This window comes from Drosophila elegans, unplaced genomic scaffold, assembly GCF_018152505.1.
Source record: "Drosophila elegans isolate 14027-0461.03 unplaced genomic scaffold, ASM1815250v1 contig_149, whole genome shotgun sequence".
Classification (NCBI taxonomy): Eukaryota; Metazoa; Arthropoda; class Insecta; order Diptera; family Drosophilidae; genus Drosophila; species Drosophila elegans.
The window spans coordinates 10,090,774-10,113,743 of NW_024545513.1; the positions used below are offsets into that span (position 1 = coordinate 10,090,774).

The 22,970-nt window shown below is 43.4% G+C and overlaps 4 protein-coding genes and 1 long non-coding RNA gene across 16 annotated transcripts; 2 read left to right on the top strand and 3 right to left on the bottom strand.

Annotated features, from left to right (window-relative positions):
* Positions 1–44: 44 nt before the first annotated feature.
* On the bottom strand, positions 45–13,189 carry LOC108136499 (probable phosphorylase b kinase regulatory subunit alpha). Of its 11 annotated transcripts, none has more exons than XM_041707128.1 (13): positions 12,841–13,189; positions 11,379–11,992; positions 10,471–11,138; positions 9,528–9,851; positions 8,711–8,855; positions 5,945–6,274; positions 5,611–5,868; positions 4,618–4,776; positions 3,605–3,670; positions 2,151–2,614; positions 1,536–1,803; positions 867–1,464; positions 45–732 (listed from the first exon to the last, which is right to left on the bottom strand). In XM_041707128.1, the coding sequence occupies exons 2-13, from the start codon at positions 11,953–11,955 to the stop codon at positions 627–629; spliced, it is 3,963 nt and encodes a 1,320-aa protein (XP_041563062.1). In that variant the 5' UTR covers positions 11,956–11,992; positions 12,841–13,189; the 3' UTR covers positions 45–626. The 11 variants fall into 11 exon arrangements, with proteins under 11 accessions (XP_041563062.1, XP_041563060.1, XP_017113218.1 ...); XM_041707126.1 differs by having other exon boundaries at positions 4,618–4,782; XM_017257729.2 differs by lacking the exon at positions 8,711–8,855 and adding an exon at positions 7,423–7,570 and having other exon boundaries at positions 2,151–2,407; positions 12,841–13,188.
* Positions 13,190–14,246: 1,057 nt separating this feature from the next.
* Positions 14,247–15,944, top strand: LOC108136380 (serine protease easter-like). Its single transcript, XM_017257493.2, has 2 exons — positions 14,247–14,349; positions 14,664–15,944. Exons 1-2 carry the CDS (start codon positions 14,280–14,282, stop codon positions 15,680–15,682), a joined length of 1,089 nt encoding a protein of 362 aa, XP_017112982.1. The 5' UTR covers positions 14,247–14,279; the 3' UTR covers positions 15,683–15,944.
* Positions 15,945–16,327: 383 nt separating this feature from the next.
* Positions 16,328–17,089, bottom strand: LOC121467690. Its single transcript, XR_005977767.1, has 2 exons — positions 16,908–17,089; positions 16,328–16,805 (listed from the first exon to the last, which is right to left on the bottom strand). It is a non-coding gene; the product is annotated as an uncharacterized LOC121467690 (long non-coding RNA).
* A 1,046-nt stretch (positions 17,090–18,135) lies between these two features.
* Positions 18,136–20,019, top strand: LOC108136585 (spaetzle-processing enzyme-like). Of its 2 annotated transcripts, none has more exons than XM_017257897.2 (2): positions 18,136–18,207; positions 19,089–20,019. In XM_017257897.2, exons 1-2 carry the CDS (start codon positions 18,141–18,143, stop codon positions 19,961–19,963), a joined length of 942 nt encoding a protein of 313 aa, XP_017113386.1. In that variant the 5' UTR covers positions 18,136–18,140; the 3' UTR covers positions 19,964–20,019. The 2 variants fall into 2 exon arrangements, with proteins under 2 accessions (XP_017113386.1, XP_017113387.1); XM_017257898.2 differs by lacking the exon at positions 18,136–18,207 and adding an exon at positions 18,258–18,606.
* Positions 20,020–20,036: 17 nt separating this feature from the next.
* LOC108136584 (puff-specific protein Bx42) lies at positions 20,037–22,865 on the bottom strand. Its single transcript, XM_017257896.2, has 3 exons — positions 22,489–22,865; positions 21,209–21,769; positions 20,037–21,076 (listed from the first exon to the last, which is right to left on the bottom strand). Exons 1-3 carry the CDS (start codon positions 22,709–22,711, stop codon positions 20,205–20,207), a joined length of 1,656 nt encoding a protein of 551 aa, XP_017113385.1. The 5' UTR covers positions 22,712–22,865; the 3' UTR covers positions 20,037–20,204.
* Between the last annotated feature and the right edge of the window lie 105 nt (positions 22,866–22,970).

Consider the following 22,970-nt stretch of genomic DNA (forward strand, 5'->3'; position numbering starts at 1 on the left):
TTGACACATTTATTGATCATTTCCGCCCACAAAAACACTCGACGAACATTGCAAACACATTTTTATTGTAAATCTTGCTGCGTGTTCAACTTTACAATTCAAACGTATAATATAAAATAGGAGCATTTAAAATACAAAAGTTAAAACAATCAAGTGTCGTCGCTGTGAAACAGCCGCAAGTACAAAAAAAAAACAAATTTGTAACGAGCAGCGCGAGTTGACCTACTAAAAGGATTGGGGGTTTAGGATCGCTTTTTGGGCTGAACTCTTGGAGTATCTTTCCAAAAGGGTCTACATTTACGTGGGCTAATTACCATACTGAATTGGCCCGATTTCGGTTGGCTTCTTTTTTTTTTTATATATACCTTTCGTCAAAAACAAAATAAAGATGCATATTGTTTTTTTGGAGGAGAGGTTGACGTTGGTCAAAAGAATATATATACAGGCGCCCCCTGACTGAACTTATCGATGGGCTTGGGTCAGAGGTCATAAGGAAAGAGACAAAAGACGTAAAAGGCGGGTTCGAAAGAGAGAGAGAGAGAGATGCGCTAAAGTGCGAGTGAGCGAGAAGGAGAACGGACGTGTCCAGAGTTGCAGAGATTGGCATTATTAAGTGAGCGGGTGCTTCAGGAGATGGCGCACTCCATCTCGCCGTGCTTGGGCACACAGTCCAGCACCAGAGCCACCGCCCGGGACATGTAGGTCATGGTTCCATAACTACCGCTGGGAGCACTGCAATAGAGAGGTCAACAATTAGTAAGAGAATTTTGTAATTTAGGCTAATTTATGGCTTTGCATCTAAGAGGATGGTAAAGATATGCCCCAAATCCTACCCACATTCCCTTTTAAATCTTAGTGACTCTTACCTGTCGTAAAGGTGCTGGCATATGTAGGCGGCGCCGCCGCAGAGAAGCATTCCGGAGGCGGCCTGCTGCTGCTCCTTGCCGTCCTTGATCTTGGCGCAGCACAGGGTGGCGTCGCCCTGCACCTTGCGCTGATCCTCGAGGAACAGCTGGTTGGCCTTGTGGACGAGATGCTCCACGTAAATGATGCCGCCCAGCGTGGGCACCATATTGTGCTCGGTGACGAGGGTGAGCACCATGAGGGCCTCGACCACCAGCTGCCGGTATTCGGGCTGTGGTATCTGATTGAGGGCCGTCTCCACCTCCAGGGCAAACTTCAGCTCGCCCGGTGTCATCTCCTGGGTGAGACTCTGCTGCAGGACACGTCCCTCGATGGCCAGACCCTGGCACTTCTCCAGCACGGTCCACACACGCGAATAGAAGTCGCGGGGCACCCGATTCAGGGCACCGTCCAGTCGCCGGCGGCGCAGCCACTGCCCCTGCCTGTCGTCAATGGTGGCTACCAGTGCGTCCTCGCCCTCCGGATCGCCCAGACCGATCTGGCTCTTCTTGCTGACGCGGCTGCTCTTGCAGCTCACAATGGACAGATTGCCACGCGCCACTGGAACATTGATGAATATGAATATGAATATTTATACTTGTATATATATTTATTTCAAGAGGACCACTTACCGCTGCTGACGGCAAACTCCTTGCCGCTGAGTATGTGGTACAGGAGATTCTTCATCTCGAAGGGCGAGAGGTTAAGTAAATGCTCCGACGCCGCCTCGCCGTCGCAGTTGAGGGTGCGCGACAGCTCCTTGGCCATCACCTGGATGATCAGGCCCACGCGCAGGCGCAGCATTTCGTGGAACAGCTGCGGCTCGGTGCGAATGAACATGGCCAGGTAGACCATCAGCTCCTGCGTCAGCATCGCCGTGCTCTCATCGTCGCCGTAGGCCTGGTTAAGAGCAGGATAAAGGGTTTAAGTTAATAGCTTGGTTATTTTATGGTTCTGGGTTGTTATATGTTTCTTTGGTCCATATCTATCGGCACACTAAAATTTAATCAAATCGAAACAATACTTTTGAAGTTATTAGAAAAGTTTCAATTATGACGTCATAATTGAAAAACAGAGTTCATATATTTGAGAAAGCGAAAGAAAGCTAAATAACTATCTTTAGCTTATTTGTACGGCAGATGGCGCCCAATTGTTATGTGTGGGCACATTTATTTTGAAATTGGTTTAGCTAAGTTATGGGTATCCAATAGTGGAGAGGGCACTTGTTTTATTTGTGAATTACTTACATCATGGATGAGCTGTCGCAGCTCGACTTCCGGCAGTGGTGCCGTGATGGTGTGCTCGTTGTTGGGCGGCATTCCCACGGTGACCTGCTTCTGCCGGACGAGCAGATCGGTGACCGCCTTGGCCAGATCCTCCACCCGCTTGCCCAGCATGCCGGCCGTGTGGCGGACGAGTCCCCAGAGCTTCTGCTGGCAGGCCTTCTCGTACAGTCCCTTCAGCAGATCCCGCACGGTCACCACGCGTCCCTCCTCCAGCATTCCTTCGGATTGGGAAGAATCGTGGTTATTCTCATGTGGGCTCATGTTGTTGTGATTGCTGATGTTGCTGCTGATGTTGCTGCTGCTGCTAACGTTGCTCGCGTTGCTCGTGTTGCCGATGCAATGCATATTGCTGTTGGCGGTGGCGGTGGCAATGGCAATGGCGGAACTGGAATTGACTGCATTATCCGGATCACTGCTATTGGGGGCTGGAATTGTAACAGCTTCGATGATCACCGTTGGCAGGGCCATCGTTGGGCTCTTTTTGGAACCAGAACCACCTGAACCACCTGAACCAACTGCACCTGCTGCAGCACCACCACCAGCCAGTTCCAGCACCACCTCATCCACAAACGCTTGTTCGAGCTCTTTGATTTTAGGTTTTCATTATGGGTTAGTTGGGTAAGGATTGTATTTTTGGTTGGCAGCATGGAATTTCGTTGCATTTTTGGGTTAATGTGAATGAAGAGAGCGCAGGAAGCATGCGGAATGTGTGTGTGTGTGTGTTTCATGTGGGGTTAGATGCGTGGTCGGGCGGAGAAAGTAAAATAAAGTGTTAAAGAATTAAATTACGCTTGAATAACATGGCCAAAAATAAATATATATATGTGTGCGGTTAATAATGCTAATTAAAACATTACTTAAAGCAAAGCGGTCTTTTTTGATGATATACTTGTATTTTATGGTAAATAAAGCCCAACTTCTTATAATTAATTTAATTTAATTAATAATTAAATCAATTTAAATTATAAATAGTTAAAGCAAAATTAATAAATATAAGTAAGATTGTTATTTTCATTGATTTATTTAAAATAGGTTTTAAAACCTCAGAAAATCCAATGAAAAGCCCCCACATTAAAAATAATATTGCAATAAAATAATATTTTAATAGAGCAGAGCCCAAAGCAAAGCGGTGATGCAAATCAGATGGTATGCCACATATCACACAAAAATAAACACCAAAGAGGAAAATATTATATAGAGGATGGTAACCATAAAATGTGGGAATATGTATATATATATATAGATATACAGCAATCGAATTCTTGGCCAATCGGTGGGAGAGAGTATACATGTATTTGGAGAAAGGAGTAGGGTATGGGATGCCGGGAATTTCCAATGGATGTGTATGTACGTCTACAATACCCGCACAACAACAACAATCAACACAAGACGGATCGACGGATCGACGGACTTACCGGCGGCTGCATTATTTGCACTGGCGGTCGCATTGTCATCCGATTTATTCTTGAATCCCAGACCAGCTGTTATACGCCGTGGACGAGTACGGTACGATTACGGTACGGAGGACGAAGTACGAGGTACGGGACAAAACGACAGGAGTACGAGGTAAGAACAACGGAATGAGATCAGGATATGCACAAATAGTTCAATATGCTCAGTTCTTTCTGTTCTTCGAAAGCCCACTATAATAGTTAAAGGGTGACAAACTTAACTGATAGTACAGGAGGACCAAACCGACCTTCTCTTTTAACTAAGATTCTAATTCCTTCTCATATAATATTTTAAAAGAAAAAAAGAATTTCAGGTATCGGTTAAAGCTATCTTAAAGTTCAAAAACTAAGTTGTTGTAGCAAGACCCATTCTTCCATCAATGTATAAACAATGTCTAGCCTAAAACATTTAAACCCCAAGTTAAGAGTTAACCGGAAGTATAACAGTGTGAGTGTCTTTACTTTCAATATTAATTAATAAAAAAAGAATTTTAAGTTTCGGTTACTATCATTCTTACTTAAATGTTGTAACAAGACATGTTTTCCCATAAACAATCATAGCCTAAAACAAATAAACCCCCCGGAGTTAAGAGTTAACCGGATGTATAACAGTGTGAGCGTTTTTACTATTAATATTAATAAAAAAAAAATGAATTTTAAGTGTCGGTTACTATCACTCTTACTTAAATGTTGTAACGAGACATATTTTCCCATAAATGTGTAAACCATTTTGTAGCCTAAAACATTTAAACCCCAAGAGTTAAGAGTTAACCGGATGTATAACAGTGTGAGCGTGTAACGGCGTGTGTTCTTCGCAAGTGCATGTGTTTTAGAGCAGGTGTGTGTATATAAATGTATTATTTTTGGTGGTCTCTTCTTAACCCGTATGTAAAAAAACCTCCATTTGAAAAGCATTAAGCCACGTTTAACTACGTGGTATACATATATGGTTTTTTGTATAACTTAGCTCGACTTACCCGTGTTAAAGTCCAGACCCTGTGTGTCCACCAGGTACTGCAGGATGTCGCCCTGCTCCTCGAGATTCTCCGTTTCGCGCAGCATCGCAATCAGCTCCTCCACCTCTGTTTCCGCGAAATTGGTTTCGGCACGATGGCGTTGTATGAGAATTTTGGGCACTGTTACTATCAACGTCGCATTTCGGAACGAAGATGGGCCAATCGAAATTATACGCAAGAAATGAATGAAAACAGAAGGCAAGAACCAGAACGAAAAATTAACAAAAGTATAGAAATCAAGAGGAAACAACCTATCAAAGGCAGGTTGTCAACCTGAAAAATCATAAGTAATGTCAATATTTCAATATAAATCGACGTGCTGAAGCTGAGTTTTTAAAACTAAACTAAACAACTAATGTTTGATTTAATAATAATCATAATTTTAACCCACCTTCAACAAATCCCAAAAATTTGTACTTATAAAATGAAGACTAACTTTAAAACAAGAAAGGAAGCATTATTCGGCAAGCCGAAGTTTATATACTCTTGCAGCTATTACAAAACTATAGTATTTAACAAAACGAATATATATATCGATTTTTATGCGTAAATGTTTAAAAACAATTAAGCTATGTCGATTTTCCGATGAGTTTTTCAATCGTTTCTATGGCAGCTACGACATGATATCATTGTCCGATTTAAATGTAATTAAACCGTATTGCTTAAATAGTGTATCATCACTGTATTATTTATATTTCCTTCCTATTGCTAGCTATATTAAATAGTCATTCCGACTTATATACTACCTGCAATAGAAAGAAGACTTTTAAGAAAGTGTCATCCAGATAGATGTCAAACTGAAAGACTAGTTTGTGTGGAAACGGACAGAGGAACGGACAGACAAACGGACATGGCTAGATAGACTCTCCTTATCACCTTATGCTGATCAAGAATATATATTCATTGGAACTTTCTCATGAACTTATAATGCAAGTGGCAAATATGGAAACTAACTCTCTTGCTGGCGGACAAACTCGCTGCGTCTGTCGATCGCCGAGCGGCTGTGGTGCGGGTCCACCGGATAGATGTTCTCGCGGACGGACAGCTCGTTGCCCAGATGCTGCAGGGGCGAGCTGGCGGGTCCCTCCTCCGGAGTGGTGGCGAACACGCTGACGTGGCTCTGCTTGTTGGCCTGCAGCCAGGGCGGTGGCACAATCGATGAGAGGCGGCGTTCGGTGAGCGGCGAAGGTCCCTCCATGCCCAGATTGTCAGCTAGAATGTAACAATGTAATATGTTATAGCAATAATCCATAATAGGATAATAATAAGATAATAGGTATAAACTCACAGTCCACATTAATGGAACGCGTCTTCTTGATCGCTCCCTTGCAGGACATGCGCCGCCTGAGGGTCCTCGGACGCAGCTGTCCGCCGCGCAGGTTCATCGTGCTGCGGTTGCTGAACGAGCGCAACAGGTGCTCGTCCAGATAGGTCTGCACATCCGGATGCAGGCGGTCCGGGTAGCCATCCTCGGTGCTGCCCAGGAAGCTCAGGTCCGTGATGGCCGAGGTGTTGAGGAAGTCCTTCAGGCTGCCCAGCATTACGCGGGTGCCATTGATGTAGCCCGACTTCAGCTTCCTCATCGTCTGGATCATGGCCAGCGGTATCTTGTCCTGATCTGTGGATTCCGCATCGCATCCAAATGGATCTGGTTAGCTTTGCTTTGTTTCCCTGTTTTCATTTCGGTTCATGACTATGAGTATGTGGATCATGATCTTGGTTGGGATGCTTGGTTGTGGTTTGGGTTGGTTTGGTTTGGGTTAGGAGCGCCGTTTAATAAACTACGGGTTAGTCACACAAAAAATACAACGATAACCGGAAGTTAAGCACAGGATTCCAGCACCATCGGCAATTAGTGTGTGCTTTTTTGGGTGCAAGTGCCAGCCAAATGCAGTGGGTAGATTGATTAGCCACAGAAACTATTATCAATCACAGGTGCAGCGTCGATATTGGTTATTTACGCATAGAAAGCTTTGTTTTTTTTTTTAAACTTTTAATGACCGATTTTTGGAATTTAAGAAGGGATACATTTAATAGGTTGTTTGGTCTCAGAAGCTTTAACATAGGTCATGAGAATTCAAAGGTATATATATATATAGATCACAAGTCCAAATGCCCAAAGAAAGTATATGGTAAAAAGCTCACAATAGAACCTTATTTAAGCGCAGGTTAAAAATTTGTAAGGAATACACCTATATCTTCAAAAGTAATCCGAAATAAGACACCATACTTGGTAAACAAAAGACTGATTTTAAAAACTATTTAAAAAATGTGTAAATTAAGATTATATTATTTTTAACATATTTCTAAAAAAAACTTCAATAATTTGTGATTAATTTGGTTCAAGATATAGGTGTATTTGGGGTCACAGTAAGTGGAAATGATTTGGACTCGGGTTCAAAAGGTAATTGATACACTGAGGAAAACGAGCAGAAAGAGCGGAAGCAATCAGGCCATTTACTAAGCAGACACAAGCAGGGGTCAGAGGTCACAGGTCACAGATCACAGATCGTTTGCATATCGTTATATCAACTGTTTGTTGGCTTTTCTGTGTGTGGAGTATATCGCATATATGCAGTGGTCCTTGGAATCAAGTGTGTTTTCGACTTTTTGGGGGGTGCAGAATGGGGATCGGATTTGGATTTGGAATTGGATTTGGAATTCAAGGCGGCATAATGCATAATCGAGCTGGGTGGGGTTTCGTTTTTTCTTTTTTATTTATTTATTTATTTATTTTTTGTTTTTTTATTGATTTGGGGTAGTTACCTAGCATATAGTGGGTTGCCATTAGTGTGATTGTCGGCCTGCCCAACATGTGACGCCAATTGTTGGTCAAGAATGCTAAATTTGTGGTAAAATTGCTGGCAAGCAAATCGGGATCGCGTGTTGTATAATATTCTTCATAGTCGATATGCTGTGTAAGTGTTGTTGTTGTTGTTGTTGTTGCAGTTGTAGTTGTTGTGTATAATATATATATATATATATATATATATATTGTTTTTATTTGGGATAAAATAAAGAAGAGAAAGGATTGGTTTTCGTTTTCGTTTTGATTTGATATTTCATTGGCCAATTTTTAACGGATTTTGGGGCTCGGGAATGGAAATTCTAGGCAAATGGGTATAAAAGTTCATAAAAGTCCAGAGCAGAGCGTTGATAAATAAAACTAAATAAACTATAGCTACATTAAAATAAAAAATAATATATAAGCGGTGAAAATATCGGCAGCATTTGCTTGAATTAAAAAAAAAACACACAAAAATAGATTCAAATAAATGTCGTTAAATATTTTTATAGAACTGAAACTATTTATTCAATGAAAAAAGAAGTAACAATATTTTTTTAGAAATTCTAAATATAATTTAAATTTTGAAATGTAAAAATTTTTTTTTTATAATTTGTTAGATGCAATTAAAAAATATTTTTTTTTCCTGCTAATATTTGAACCGCAATTGTATGTACAAAGTATATAAGGTAATGTGTGTGTGTATGCCAGTTTTCTATATAGCAAATGGAATATATGAACTAGTGTGTGGGTGTTACCATAACCAAACTAAAGTTAACTAAAAGCAATAACCAACTAAAAAGCTGAAGAGGAGTGGCTACAATTGAGAACCAGCTTCCCAAAGTCTGGAATAAACGTCAAAGGTCATGATCAATCAATTACCCTTGGCTATTTTTGGAAAACGAAGCGTTCACTTCAATTGACCACAAAATTCCAAACCTTGGGCAACCGATTCGATTCTATAGAGTTTAACGAGTCAATTCTGTGTGCATATTTTTGTGTGTTCGAGTGTGCGTGTCAATTAATTGATAAACAATACCAATACCAAAAGCAAACCCTTGCAATTAATCAAATCAACAGAACAATTCACAAAGTATACGAGTATATAGGTTGGAAAAACAGTCGGGGTTGTTGGGGGGAGGGAGAGCATAAAAAACACCCGCGCACAATAAACAATAGATTAAAAATAAAAAATAAAAACAAGACATGGAGTGAATATATATAAATATAACGTGTTCTTTTCGGCATTCTCTCTCCGATCTGACCGACCTAGGTGAATCCGCTTCAGCACCAGGGTGACCAGCGGACGACCCAACAAATCCCAAGCGGACTTGAGGAAATTTATCTCGCCCTTGAGGATGTCGATCATGAGTTCGTTATCGGAGGCGATATAGAAGCGCGACAGGTCGGCAAACTGATGATAACGTGATAAACGGTAGAAATCATAAATCAATCATAAAATACAGGAATGCAAACCGATCTACTAATTACCAATCATAATTTGATATTGTTTATAATCAATATTCATAATTTAGCAAGTCGTTTTAAGTTATATTATTGTTAATATTTATCAATGAATCGTAAAACTCATTAATGTATTATTTGAAATTTTTTAAAACTTTACAAATGAATACTGTACTGATTAATTTTAAGTACTTCAATATAAAATAATTAATATTCAATGGATAAATAAGTCGTTTTTAGTATAATTATTATTTCAACTTATTAATCAATCGTTAATATAAACTTGCTAATTTTGCATATTTTTTAAAAGAAATTTCTACTATTATAATTAAAGTTCTCGTACTAAAATAAATAGTTTTTAGTTGTATTAATGTTAATATTTAAGGTCAAAGTTTTTGAGCTATTTAAAGAACCAAGCCGATGTTTAAAATTTGGAATATAATAGAAAGTTTTAAATACCGGTTTGCATCCCTGACCAAAAATACAATAGAAAGTGTATAAGAAACAGAGCAATTGGGACAAAGGCAAGTGGGTATTTTATTTTATTGGGGATTCTGGGGAGGGGTGGCCGGAATTCTTGGGTTAATCCGAGACAGTTTAACCGGACTCCATGGTCACTCACCTGCGGGGTGAAGGCGAATATGCGATCCTTTAGCGAGTACAGCTTGCTGGTGCTGAGGATGCCCACGTCGCGGGACTTGCGACCGCTCAGTCCCAGCTTCCGGTTGCGTCCGAGATAGGTGTACAGGTGGCTGAGGACGCGGGCCGGCTGCACCTCGATGGGCGCCACCTCGGCGATCGTCTGCACGTGCAGATCGTGCTCGGCCAGCTTGTCGCGGATCTCGTTGTCCTCGGCGATGATGACCACCTGAACGACCACGTCCGGCTTCTTTTGCGCCCCCAGCCGACGATTCAGAGGATCCAGCTCGCCCACAGCCAGGAAACCCTGGAAAATGGCAATCAAAATAATATTAGTACCTTGAATTTGTAGCATTATATAAATTCAAAGAGGTAAATCTGTAATCCAAAGGTTATTACAATATATTATATTATAAGCTTATATACATATATATCTGCAATTCAGATGTACATATTATAAATATGCATTTAATTCATTATTTATCTAGTTCTGTCCAAATGTTATAGATATATAATGCGTACCCATTAAATTGGTCTTTCAATTTAAAATTAAATTATTATATTTTTATAAAAAATTGTTTTCGCTTGACTTAATCAATCTGTAATTCAAAAGTACTAATAATATGCACTTTAATTTAAAATAAATATATAATTTCAGTTATTTTACATTTAACCAATATAATGAATATGCACATGAATCCTTACTAAATTCTAAATTTGCACATATTATGATTGAAACTAGACATGTGCCCGCAGCTGTGTAAACAAATAGACAAAACTAGATCGATATAAATACTTTACAGGGTCGCCAACGAGCATCTATGTTTAGATAAGAACCGAAAACGAACCGAAAACGAACCGAAAACGAACCGAAAACGAACCGAAAACGAACCGAAAACGATCCGTAAGGAACACACAATGCTCACCTCCTGCAGCAGTCTGCCGAGGATGAAGAGGGACTGGCCCCACAGGAAGGGACACCGACCGACCACCTCGCGGAGCTGGGATCCCGGCTTCTGGTACTCGAAGCCCACCAGATCCTGCGGCACCGCATAGCTTTCCGGAACGAGAAGGATGCCGTCCTCGGAGCGCACCATGATCTTCTCCAGCCGGCTGGCGTACTCCTCCACCGAACGCTTGTCGTTCTGGAAGGCGTGGAACAGGATGAGGTAGCAGTAGAAGAGCGGCCACTCGCACTCGATGTTCTCGAACATGCGCAGCTCCCAGCGCTCGTAGTAGAGCCTGGATGGATCCTCCTTGGGCGTGCGATAACCGTCGCGCAGGAATCTCTTGCAGCCGTACTTGCCCTGCAGGCGGGACAGAATCGCATCCTTCGTGTTGTGGATCAACTGGGCATCGTCCACGGCAAAGGCAGGAAAGCCGATCACGCACAGCAGCCCGGAATCCAGCTCCTTGCTGTTCGACTCGCGGGGCAGCATCGACTGGAGCACCGCCTGGCACTTGTGGGCCTCGTCGGCCAGCACATGGATCACACTGGCCGGTCCGCCGCGGGCACCGAACAGATCCAGCTCGTTCATGGCCTCCAGCGCCGCCTTGGCCATGCCAATGGAGCTGGCATTCAGCTCCGGCTCACCTGGAATACACACAAATAACGAAATAATATATAGTTCACTGATGGGAAAAATGGACTGGTAAAAATAAATATCTGGAAAATGTTTTGTTTATCAAAAAAAAAAGTGTTTGCTAAAAGCCAAACATTTTATTATAATCTATATCGTTGGCAAACAAAAGAAATTAATGATAAGATACAAAAAACGATTCATTTGAACAAATTAAACAGATCGTTTTGTGAGCAGCCAGTCGATGTACCTACCATGATTGGTCTTATCGCCGCGCTCCCAAATGCCGTAGTCAGGGATCGAGTAGGCCGACTCAATGTAGAAGACCAGATTCTGGATGAACGAGACTTCGTCCAGGGAGAAGACGATCTGCAGGCCGGAGGCCGTCATCTGGGCCAGAATCAACAGGTACAGGGATACGGCATCGATCTGCAGATGGCCCCACTCATTGTCCCCCACCACGGGCAGGCCGTTCTTGCTGGAGTATTTGGCGTGGAGGGAATCGTAGGGTGATTGGGTCATCTTGAACTTCTCCACCTTGTCCTTTTGGTTCATCATGGCCATCAGCAGGCCGCGCATCAGCTTCACACAGCTCTGCTCCAGCTCGTAGCACTTGGCCCGATCCTCATCCTGATCGGCAATCTTCTTGTACGCCATGGACAGTCCCCACACGGCCAGGATGCAGTACACATTGTCCCTGATCCACGCGTGCGAATTCACATTGGAGGCGGGAAAGAGGCCGGTGACCGGCTCCTGGTGGGCCAGTATAAGTCGGTGCACGATGCGCTGGTAGTAGTCCAAGCGGACGCCCGAATTGCTGCGTGAACGCATCGCCGGTTCGATTGTGGATCCTCTTCTGGACGGTTTTCTAAAAATGAAAGGATTTGTTTTTTATAGTTTCATATATCTCAAACGGAATAAACATTATTTAATAAAACATGTCAGCGAAGTAATAATCGGAAATTATGGTACCCTATTGTTTAAGTTAATACGTTTTATAACAGCCCAACTTATGATTGCTTTATATTAAAGAGTCTCTTGTTTTTGGTGGTAATTGAATAGGGAATAATCATATTTTATTGAAAAATGTTAAATTAATGTAAATTTCACTAGATATAAAGCGTAATAATATTCCTACACCGCCTGATAATTGCTTTATATAAATAATTCTATTACACGTTTGTACTTAGAGATTCACTAAGATTGTTTAAGATCAATAAGACAATATCTAACAGCTATCATTCTTGATCGTTGAATCACTTGGTTTTTTAGGTTTACAACACTTTATTTTGGTACTAGGAACTCACACAATTTATTCAATTCTTGTTTTTTTTTTATATAAAATATAAAAACTTGTATTGCCTAAAGAATAATAATATCATAACATATTTAAAATTTTTGTACAAACTTTTGAAAATGACGTTTAAATATCTGTTCCTAGAGTTCTTTATTTGAAAGTTGTCAACTGTTTATTACACTCTGTACTACGGATTCAATAAGATTTGCCAATATGCCATATCGTTATACATTTGATCATGATTCACTTGCTCGTTTGAACACATTCGTTTACAGCATCGGTTAGAACGGTTTATTTTGGTTTTATGAAGGTCTGACCCCTATATTCTAGGTGGGATGAGGTTTTTGCGGCGCGGTTTGCGACGTTAAGCGATGTTATGATTGTTGTTTACTCTCGACAAGCGGGCACGCTCAACTTACATAATGTCGGTGCGGATCGGTTCGGAACGGAGCAGCTCGGATCGTTTGTTGTGGTTCAGCACAATGGGTGAGTGCAGGAGAGGAGAGGAGACGAGGAGGCGGAATCCAATTTCCACAGAATCCCCTCGGAACACCTCGCACGCTAGAACCCGTTGAGTTCGTGTAATTAGCCGCGGGGACAGCGCATTCTCTCCGGGATTTGGCGGATGGAGTGACGCACTGCACCCGTGCAAGTTTCGGTGCTTGTTTGGTCACTTGCTTCGCGGATAAATCGAGTTATATTATAATTAAACTAATGCAAAAGTCAACTCAATGTCACCCAGTGTGACCAACGGATGTGCGGACAAAGATGCTGCCATGAAAATACTAACGGCAAAGAGCAGAAACCGTAAAAAATACCACGCAAATCATATGTTTTTTTTATTTACTTGAATATCAAGACCAATTTTTCTCTCAAGTGTATTGGTTTAAATGTAGTTTTATGAGAACTTTATTCATTTGATTTTTGTTGAGAATATTTAGTTTTACAATATACAGAGCTTATTCAAACAAATGCAAAATATCGTTAAATTAAATTATTAAACGCAAATCATGTAAAATTTTATGAAAAAATTTATTTATTTTGTTGAAAAATTTTCAGAGTAATTGAAGTTAAAATTAGAAATACCTTTTTATTGCAATAAAATAAAGTCGCTTAATACTTACAACAAATACATTTTTTTTAAATAAAACCTTGTGACCGTTTTTATTTTTTTTTTAATTTGACAATTTACAAATACTAGAAAATCGGCTGAAGTGATAATTCACTGGCAAGTGCTGGTCACACTATACTGGGGCGCCAAAAACAAAATAAGAATTAATTTCGTTTTATTTGAAAAAGCTTTAATTGATCAAATTTTATAAATAAACTTATTTTCCTTCTTAGATATTGATGTTTATTCGACAGTTTTGTTCATAAGGACTTGACACAATACGCTATTTTAATGGTTTACATATATAAAAGAAAACCGAAATTATTTATTATACTACACATATTATCCTTGATGGGCCGGGATTTTTTTATTATTATTTATGAATTTCCCTATCGCTACAAGACAAGAATTATAAATTAATGCACCTATCTTGTTTTTAAGAGCAAGAAGTATGTATATAATTTAAGGCCAGATATGACAGGGTAAAGAGAAAGAAAACGTTCGTTGGAGAATCCCAAAACATTAAAAAGTTTTCTCACTGTTTAAAGGTTTCGATGTGCATTAGAATATCCGGTCTTAGCCCAGTTCGATCGGTCTGGAATTTTTGCATTGATTCAGAATCAAAGCTTTTTCTCTCTGTTTGTAATTTTCCCAGTTAAAATGTTAATTTTTAGTTCAAGTAAGGCTTTCCGATTCTGAGAAGCTTCAGTCTCACAAAAGCCATTGCACTGATTCAGACATAAAGCTATGGTTTTTCGATCTGTTGCATTGGGTTCCTTGTATCTTTGCGGAGTATTATTAACCAGCAGTTGGGCAAGTAAGTGTTATAAATATTTTTCAAAAAAAGGGTCTGAAAACATGATATTTTAAGATATATATGATTTCATAATTTTTTCTCTGTCTTCATTGAGGAAACTATAATGTGAATTAACAAGTTGGGAAAGCAAAAAACTGGTTTTCAATGTGTTTCTATTAAAAAAAAAATCCAGTTTACATGCCATTAGCATGTGCAACACTTCCTATTAATTCTTCAAAACTTTCTATTAGTTTTTTTTTTTGGATAAAGGACCTTTAGAACGAGAAATATTCCATTTAAATAACTCATAAGTCATCTATTTGGAATTGTTTCAGAACCCTGGCTGCACTTTGGCTACTGTGGTGAATCTGGAGATGGGCACTGCCTGCCCGTCGAGGATTGTCTGGAGCAGCAGGGTTACGTCGAGGGCAAGGATTCGTCCGAGTGCCACAATTTGATATGCTGCCAGAAGAAGATCTATCCGCAGCAGGTGGAGAGCTACTGCAAGAACGGCCTGCGGCCGCACATTTCGAATGGCGAGGAGACCCGTATCCGGGAATTCCCCTGGATGGCCCAGCTGCTCTACGGCGATCGATTGGTGCCCAAGTGCGGCGGATCCCTGATCGCCGCCAAGTGGGTGGTGACCGCAGCCCACTGTGTGCCGCGAAAGGCCCACGAGGACGAACTGCGTCGCGTTCGCCTCGGTGTGTGGGATGTCCGACGGCAAACGGAGACGGGGCAATGCCATGGACCGGACTGCTCGCCGCCGCCCCAGGACTTCTCCATTGACAAGGCCTTTGCCCACGATTCATACCAGCCGGCCGATAAGATGGGGACCAATCTGGAAAAGCACTCCTACGACATTGCCCTGCTGCTGCTCGCTGGGATCGTCACCTACACGGAGTTCATCCAGCCCATCTGCCTGCCGCCGCTCTACGATCTCACCCGGCTGGCCGTCTATGCGGACTACAATCTGACCATCGCCGGATGGGGTCGCACCAGCGAGGAGTCGGAGGACACCAGTCCGGTGAAGATCAAGGCACAGGTCAAGGGCTGGTCGCCGGAGAGCTGCAAGATGCTCTACAAGAAAGTGGGTCCCAGTCAGATGTGCGCCGGCGGCGGACCCTCCCGGAAGAGCAGCTGCTTCGGCGACTCCGGCGGCCCGGTGATGGTCGGCAACCAGCTGGTGGGCATCGTCTCGCTGGGGGAGGCCAACTGCGGATTCGACCGAGGACCCATGGTCGTCACGCGAGTGGATTACTTTGTGGATTGGCTGGAGCAATACCTGCTGGGTCCCAGGAGCTTCAATATCGTTGGCCCGTACCTGGCCCCAGTACTAAGAACACCGAAGTGAACTCCTCGTTTTGTATTAGGTTATTATAACATATAAGGTAACATCCCGTCTATTAGTTTCACAAGGATCAAACCACTCTCGATGTAGACCATATGTACCAAAGGTAAAATGAATTTTATATATTTGTCTGTATCTTTTCAATAGTGAATGAGAAATTTGTGTAATTTATCAGATTTTAAAATGCTCCACGTTTTATACGCATCATATATAATTGTAATACATAAGTAGATTTAGTGCCAAATAATACAAAAATACCCACAAATGGGAAATTTTATTGATGCGGCAAGCAAATGAGTTGAAAGTAGTTTTAAGAACCTGTATTATAATTTTTATACCCTTGCGAGAGTATTATAATTTCAGTCAGAAGTTTGCAACGCAGTGAAGTAGACATATTCTTGATCAGCATCACTAGGAGAATCGATCTAGCCATGTCCGTCTGTCCGTCCGTCCGTTTCTACACAAACTAGTGTCTCAGTTATAAGGTATCTGCATGAAACTTTCCCAAAAGTTTGTAACGATCCTGCTTTGCTGAGGTAGCTCAACGGTGTCCAGGTGTTCGTTCCAACATTTATTTATGTCAGGAGTGGTTGCTGTAAGAGGTCGACCCGGTTCCCAGAGTATGACACGTAAGCGGGTTCAGTGAAATCGAATCGGTATGCGTTTATTAAGAATTATTTTGTACATGGGATATATATATATAGTTCGTGCTGCAGGGGCTCGTCCGCCCGTAGGTTGCTGGGGTCTTATTCCGTGTCGTCGTTCGGCGTCGTCGTTGGCCGTCGTCGTCCCGGTGGCGGCGGCGTCGGCGGCGGCGGGTACCCTGTGGATGAGAAAGGAAAAGCCACGTCCCTCTTGGCTATGCTTATGTCTAGGAGGATGAGACAGTTTGGAGGCCGCTTGGGTCTGCCATGTTTCGAGAAGAGGGTGGAGTCGCTTGGGGCTACCAGTTTCGAGCAGAGGGTGGAGGCCGCTTGGGTCTACCAGGTGAGATCGGTTCGGCAGACGGCCGGGGAGCGCCTCGGAGAACCGAGTGGTGGAGTCCCCCGAAGATCGGGTGTCACCAATGACGGTCGGTCTTGGGGTGTGGGATCCCAAAGGTCGGATATCACTGATGACGGCCGGTCTTTAGGGGGGGTGGGGAAACAACTAACTACAATGTATTGGGTGGACGGGGTACTAGACCCTATCCCGGAGAAGTTTGCTTACTCCAAAGTGTAAGCCTTACCTTCTCCGATCGCCGTCGGCCGCCGAGTGATCTGTATGGGCCACCGGCGCCCTTTTTATATCCTCCCGGCCCTCGCCAGTGTGACTGTAGTTTCATAATCCTATAGCCATGGCCATACCGCGTGTGGCTTGTGGTGGCTATTGGTCAGTGTGACCGTTTCCTTTGTTTGGCGCGCCCGCCCGGATATTTAAATTCGAATATTTCCGTTTAACTTAAATTTATTTCGGCTTCTTGCCTTTTTACGGTATTGAACTTATAATTATTTCGGCTTCTTGCCTACTTAACGACTATCTATAGCTACTGCTTATGTTATTATATTATATTTACTTTGTGCGCTCCTGAGCATCACAAGTTGTCTTTCTGTTGCAGGTAGTATATAATTCGGAACGAGCCGGATCGGACGACTATAGCATACAGCTCACATAAGAACAATCGGAAAAGAAATAACAAAAATTATAACTTCTTTGACATATAACACAAAGCTCCCATGGGAAAAATAAAAATATTAACAAAATTTTTTTTTTAAGATTTTGTAATTTTATTTACAAATTAAATTAAAATTTAAATAATTTAAATAATTTTATTAAAATCGGAAAACCATATCAAATAGCTGCCATAGGAACTATGAAATAATTGAGCTGCAAATCATCATAGCTTCAATGTTGTTAAGAATATTTAATTTTTGCAATAGGTGCAAGAGTATATGAACTTCGGCTTGCCGAACTACGAACTTTCATGTTAGAACTTAGAAGCTTTTAAGTTTAGTTTTGGGAATTTTTTATGACGCACTAGCATTCCATTGACGGACTAGCATTTAGCTAATGCTACTCCGACATGTGAGTAACACGAAGAGCTGATCTGGGTTTGTTTACTTTCGAAGTATAATTATTGAACATGAGTGGACTTTTGCCGCTTAGTGGACTTTTTAATTGTGCCTGATTCCATTAGTGCATTATCATTTAGCTAATGCTACTCCGACATGTGAGTGGCACGAACAGCTGATTTGGGTTTGTTTACTTTTGAATTTTGGCAAATACAAAAGAAATTAATTAAAATTAATGAACATGAGTGAGTTTACTAAACTCTCTAATGCTTAGCAGGACATCCATAATGAATGAGGCTATCAGAAACTAGTTTAGATCGACGACTAAAGTTAAGGAACTTAAAGCTTGCACTTGGCTCTAAACGTCTAAATGCCGGTATAAGCTCTTGTTCTGATTCAGTTTGAAAACTATGGCCCTTAGATCTAGTACCTTCGCCTTATACCTCAGCGGAGTGCTAGTGGCCGGCAGTTGGGCAAGTAAGTTCCATTCAAGGTGGAAAAATGTCATTTCCGTCCGTCCGTCCGTCCGTCCGTATGAATGTCGAGAGTTCGGAAACTATAAAAGCTAGAGATTTTGGATTTGAAATATATAGATTCTAGTGATTCTAGTGATTCGTACGCAACGCAAGTTTATTTAAAAACGGAGTCACGCGTGTGTGTTTCGGCCATATTCTACGGAAGAAACAAAAATGTTCACAATCGTATTTAAAATTTTAGAAGTTTTTGTCAAAAATTCTGTATTGCTACGACGTCATTGCAAATTAAAAAAAAGAAAAAGGAATATACATATATGAGAGCAGGTAGAACCCTCGTGCTTACAGGAATTTCCATGAATTAATATATGGAATTGCAACAAATATATGGAAACTAATAAAGGTATAAACACAGCCTTAGTGGCATGAGGGGGTATTTAATACTAACATAGGTGTTGTACAACATAGAGTCTTTCTCTGAACTTGCGATGACTCGTGAAGTACGGAAAACGATCGAATTTGTATCTATGCGAAAAAAATTTAGACGCAGTTTGTCAGGTGGGATTTTACGATTATTATCTGGAGGAATATTTACATATTTGAAAATTTGTCAACTGAGTAACGAGCATTTAATTGTCGGGGAACTATCATGGACAATAGCGTGCTCTCTTGTTTTCAATTTCCAATCGTTATATTTCAGTAATAACCACTATAAGATCTAAGATATATATACATAAATCTTAAAGGCGTATTTCCTCAAAGCACTTTTTATGGGATACGCTCAAGCACCTCGATTTCCTCAGGCCTCTGAAATGCTGGCTTTTTTGGAATTTGAAAATGTATACAAATGGATTAATCCCCAACCAATTTATTAACTTACAACAGATCCCACACAGCACTTTGGCCACTGCCGTGGACTGGAAAGGGGCCAGTGTCGACCCAGCGATCAGTGTTTGGAGCAGGGCCGATTCGCCCAGGCCAGGGTCTCTTACCTGCGGCCCCATATTGCCAATGGGGAGGCTGCCGGACTCAGTGAATTCCCGTGGATGGCCCTGTTGCTGTACGGAGATTTCCTGGTGCCCCAGTGCGGGGCTTCCCTGGTCAGCGATACGTGGGTCCTGACCGCCGCCCATTGTGTGCTGCGGGAGGATCGCCTGGAGGAGCAACTGCGTCGCGTTCGCCTGGGCGTGTGGGATTTCCGGCAGGCAGAGGATGGCCAGGACTTTTCCATCGCAAGGAGCATTGTCCACGAGAAGTACCGACCAGACGAGACGACGGAGAGCTATCTGGAAAGGTATGCCCATGACATTGCCCTGCTGCTGCTCGCTGGGACCGTCACCTACACGGAGTTCATCCAGCCCATCTGCCTGCCCTTGGCTTTCCAACCTTCCCGCAGCGATGTCTATGCGGACTACAACCTGACCATCGCCGGATGGGGTCGCACCGGCCACGAATGCCAGCCCATCAGTCCCGTGAAGATCAAGGCTCGTGTCAGTGGCTGGTCCACGGACAGCTGTCGAAGGCTCTACCAGGAAGTGAGCCACGGCCAGATGTGCCTCGGAGGAGGGGCCTCCCGGAGGAGCAGCTGCTTCGGCGATTCCGGCGGCCCGGTGATGGACGGCAACCAGCTGGTGGGCATCATCTCGCTGGGTACGTTTACATGCGGATCCGATCAAAAACCGATGGTTGTCACGCGGGTGGATACCTTCGCGATGTGGCTGGCACAGCACATGAATGTTTTACCATGGCGTTATTTATAAAAAACAAACCTATATAGATTTAAATGCAAAATAAAGAAACCATTTAAAAAAAGCAATAAGTCGATAAGTCGTGTTATGTCAAGATCCTGTGATTATTATTGAAATTCTCGCCAAGTTTTTGGAGTAGTTAAAAAAAGGTTTGTTTGTTTGTTTGTTTGTTTGGTGATGATGACGATGATGATAGTGTTCATAATGGTGATGATGCAACGATGATTGATGATCTTCACGCTAAAGCTTTTATCTAATCGCGCCTGCTGCGCTTGCGATCCGAGTGGCTGCTGCGCTCGTTGTTCTTCTCTTCGGCTCGCTTGGGCGCCTTCTTGGCCATGTTCAAGAACTGATCCAGACCGAACGGATCCTCCTCCTTCTCGAACTCCACGGGGCCACTCCTCTGACCGGCGGCCGCATCCCTGGAAGCACCCGAGAACTGCTTGTCCGGCACGAAACGCTTCGTGTTCACAATGGCATCCAGATCGCCGCCATAGTTATCGCTATCCGCCTGCTTGCTGGGTCGGTAGATGTGGGCACCCAGTGTATTTGAATCGCGCCACGGCTTGTCGTAGACATTGTACGCCTCGTCATCGCCGTAACCGGAGTCCATGCCCTTGGTGGTGTTGAAGAGGCGCTGATCGAAGAGTGTCTCCCCGTTGCCGGCACTCTTGGCGGGCAAACCCAGGGCGATCTGCTCGGAGATGTCGCGCTCCCTCTCCCTCTGCAGTTTCGATCGCTTTTCCGGAGCCGCCCGCTGCAGATTTCTGTCCCGCTGGCGCTCCCTTTGCCGTTCCGCCCGCAAATCGTTACGTTCTCGTGCCTCAACTCCTCCACCGCCGCCGCCGCCCGATGGACCCGAGGGCTCGGCTGCCTCTGGATTGCGTAGACCCGCTCGCTCTTCGCGAGCCCGCTGCGCCATCATGCGCAACATATCCTCCTTCTTCTCCTTCTCCTTCTGGGCCAGCTTCTTCTCCAGCTGGGCGCGAGCCTCCACCGCCTCGCGGGCCTTGCGATCGGCTATGTACAGCGCCTCGGCCATCTTGGCGAACTTCTCGTTGATGTGCACCTGCTGCAGACCGCGTCCATCGGCTGCCAGGCGCTTGTCCAGGGGAATGGTGTAACCTGAAATCGTGAGCGGACGCGGCGAATTAGTGGGCAAATGGGCAAAGCATCTTGCAATAATACGATATATTATATAATGTCGCATGTGACCAGTGACCAGTAAACAGTAGATTAGAGCGAAACCCCGCTTACCTTTGGCGTTCTTCCAGTTGGATATGCACGGCGGGATCTTCCACTCCTTTTGCTCCTTCACGGTCACCTTGCGTGACGGCGAGTGGAGGACAGGCGCCGGGGGCGACGGCGGTCCGCGTGGAATCTTCTTGTTGATGCGGAACTTGGGCGGTTCCATGGGATCCAGCTGCGCCTCCACCATCCGGATGACTCGCTGCTTGGCGCCCGAATTGAAGGCATCGCCCTGCTGCGAGGGCGTGTACCGGATGTACTGGGCGGGACCCGCCTTCTGGGCATGGCGCACGGGCAGCGCCGAGGTGATCTTCTGATTGGTAAGCTTCTCCAGCGCCAGGCGTGTCTCCTCCGTTGTCTCCAGCACCGTTTCCTCGTCCGGTCGCTGCAGTTCCTCCGCGTCTTCGGCCAAAACCTCGGCGGGCAGCAGCTGCGAGATGGACGAGTACACAACCTTATCCTTGCCATGTCCTTGGCGTGCTATGGCATCGTATTTGACTTTTCCCTTGTCGTCCAGGCGAACGGCCAGGGCATCCGATTTCTTGCCCACATTCCCGGGCGCTCCCAAACCTGACAAGAAAAAAGGGGTATTATAACGTTAAATAAGCTAATGAATAAATTAAAAAACAGATTATCAGGATCAAAGAAAAAAGAAGTTATATAAACTGTCGATAGGAAATAAATCTCATTGAATTATACTATATGTTCTATACATGCTTTTAAGGACTCGCTTTATGATGCTGGTAAGAAACATATGTATGTACTTTATAAGGTCACTATAATGTTTTTATAGATCGTTTTTCTTTTCTATTGGAAATCAGTTTAGCCAAAGCTCTTGAAAACCGAGGATGTTTCTACTCGCTTGAAAAAGCTGATCCGAAATACTATATGTAAGCTAAGATCAAAGATCTGTTTAAATCATATCCTTTCAGGAAAGGCTTAACGAAAAAATTTCCTTCATGGGGACTCAGTTCCAGTTCCTCCAGGAATAGGGATTGGCATATTGAAAACCGAGGCATATTTTACAGAGTCATATACAAGGATTACATCAGCTTGATCGGGAGTACCAAATATATATATGGTATGATCGAACATCTTCTCAAATCATAACCTTTTTGGGAAATGTTTAACAAGGTAATGATTCCTTCATGAGGATTTCGTTCCAGTTCGCCGGGAAGAAACGATTTCCAGTTCCTCGGGAAGCAACGATTTCCAGTTTCTCGGGAAGCAACGATTTCCAGTTCCTCTGGAAGCAAAGTGAAAGTGGGATTACGGTAACTAAGACTCACCCAGTGGATACTGCGCCACATGGATTTCGGGAAAGGCGCCTCCGTCGCCGAAGTCGGCCTCCGTGCGCGGAATCCAATCCTTGCGCTGTCCGTACGGCGGAGCTGCGATTTTGGCGGAGACCAGGGCTCCGATCTTCGGGGCTCCGCGGGCGGCCAGGCGACGCTCGTCCTCGCGGTCCCAGACCGCGTTCGTCGGCGTGGGCAGCAGGCTCGATAGCGACATCTTGGATGTTGGGTCGTTTTTCGTGACTTATTCCTATGCGAAGCAACCCTTTTGCGTTGCGTTCCCTCGATTTGCAAGCACAAAAAAATACAATGGAAAAGTAGAAAAAAAACACGCACGCACACGGATACACTCACACAAGCGTACGGAAAGCAGCGTTGCCAGACGGCGTGCCAGCGATTTGCCACTGAATACGGCCACACTTAGGGATGAAGTCCAGTCACTTAATATATTTAAATCAATATTTATTTCACCAGCA

What these genes read in the sequence shown, in the direction of transcription:
- LOC108136380 (XM_017257493.2), top strand. Translation starts at nt 14,280, where the DNA reads ATGGTTTTTCGATCTGTTGCATTGGGTTCCTTGTATCTTTGCGGAGTA. An exon ending in ATTAACCAGCAGTTGGGCAA is followed by an intron (nt 14,350 to 14,663) that starts GTAAGTGTTATA and finishes GAATTGTTTCAG; the next exon opens with AACCCTGGCTGCACTTTGGC.
- LOC108136585 (XM_017257897.2), top strand. Translation starts at nt 18,141, where the DNA reads ATGGCCCTTAGATCTAGTACCTTCGCCTTATACCTCAGCGGAGTGCTA. An exon ending in AGTGGCCGGCAGTTGGGCAA is followed by an intron (nt 18,208 to 19,088) that starts GTAAGTTCCATT and finishes AACTTACAACAG; the next exon opens with ATCCCACACAGCACTTTGGC.
- LOC108136584 (XM_017257896.2), bottom strand. Translation starts at nt 22,711, where the DNA reads ATGTCGCTATCGAGCCTGCTGCCCACGCCGACGAACGCGGTCTGGGAC. An exon ending in TGTGGCGCAGTATCCACTGG is followed by an intron (nt 21,770 to 22,488) that starts GTGAGTCTTAGT and finishes TTTTCTTGTCAG; the next exon opens with GTTTGGGAGCGCCCGGGAAT. An exon ending in CAACTGGAAGAACGCCAAAG is followed by an intron (nt 21,077 to 21,208) that starts GTAAGCGGGGTT and finishes TCACGATTTCAG; the next exon opens with GTTACACCATTCCCCTGGAC.
- LOC108136499 (XM_017257725.2), bottom strand. Translation starts at nt 11,955, where the DNA reads ATGCGTTCACGCAGCAATTCGGGCGTCCGCTTGGACTACTACCAGCGC. An exon ending in GGGTCTGGACTTTAACACGG is followed by an intron (nt 2,774 to 4,617) that starts GTAAGTCGAGCT and finishes CTAAAATCAAAG; the next exon opens with AGCTCGAACAAGCGTTTGTG. An exon ending in GGAGTTTGCCGTCAGCAGCG is followed by an intron (nt 1,465 to 1,535) that starts GTAAGTGGTCCT and finishes TCAATGTTCCAG; the next exon opens with TGGCGCGTGGCAATCTGTCC.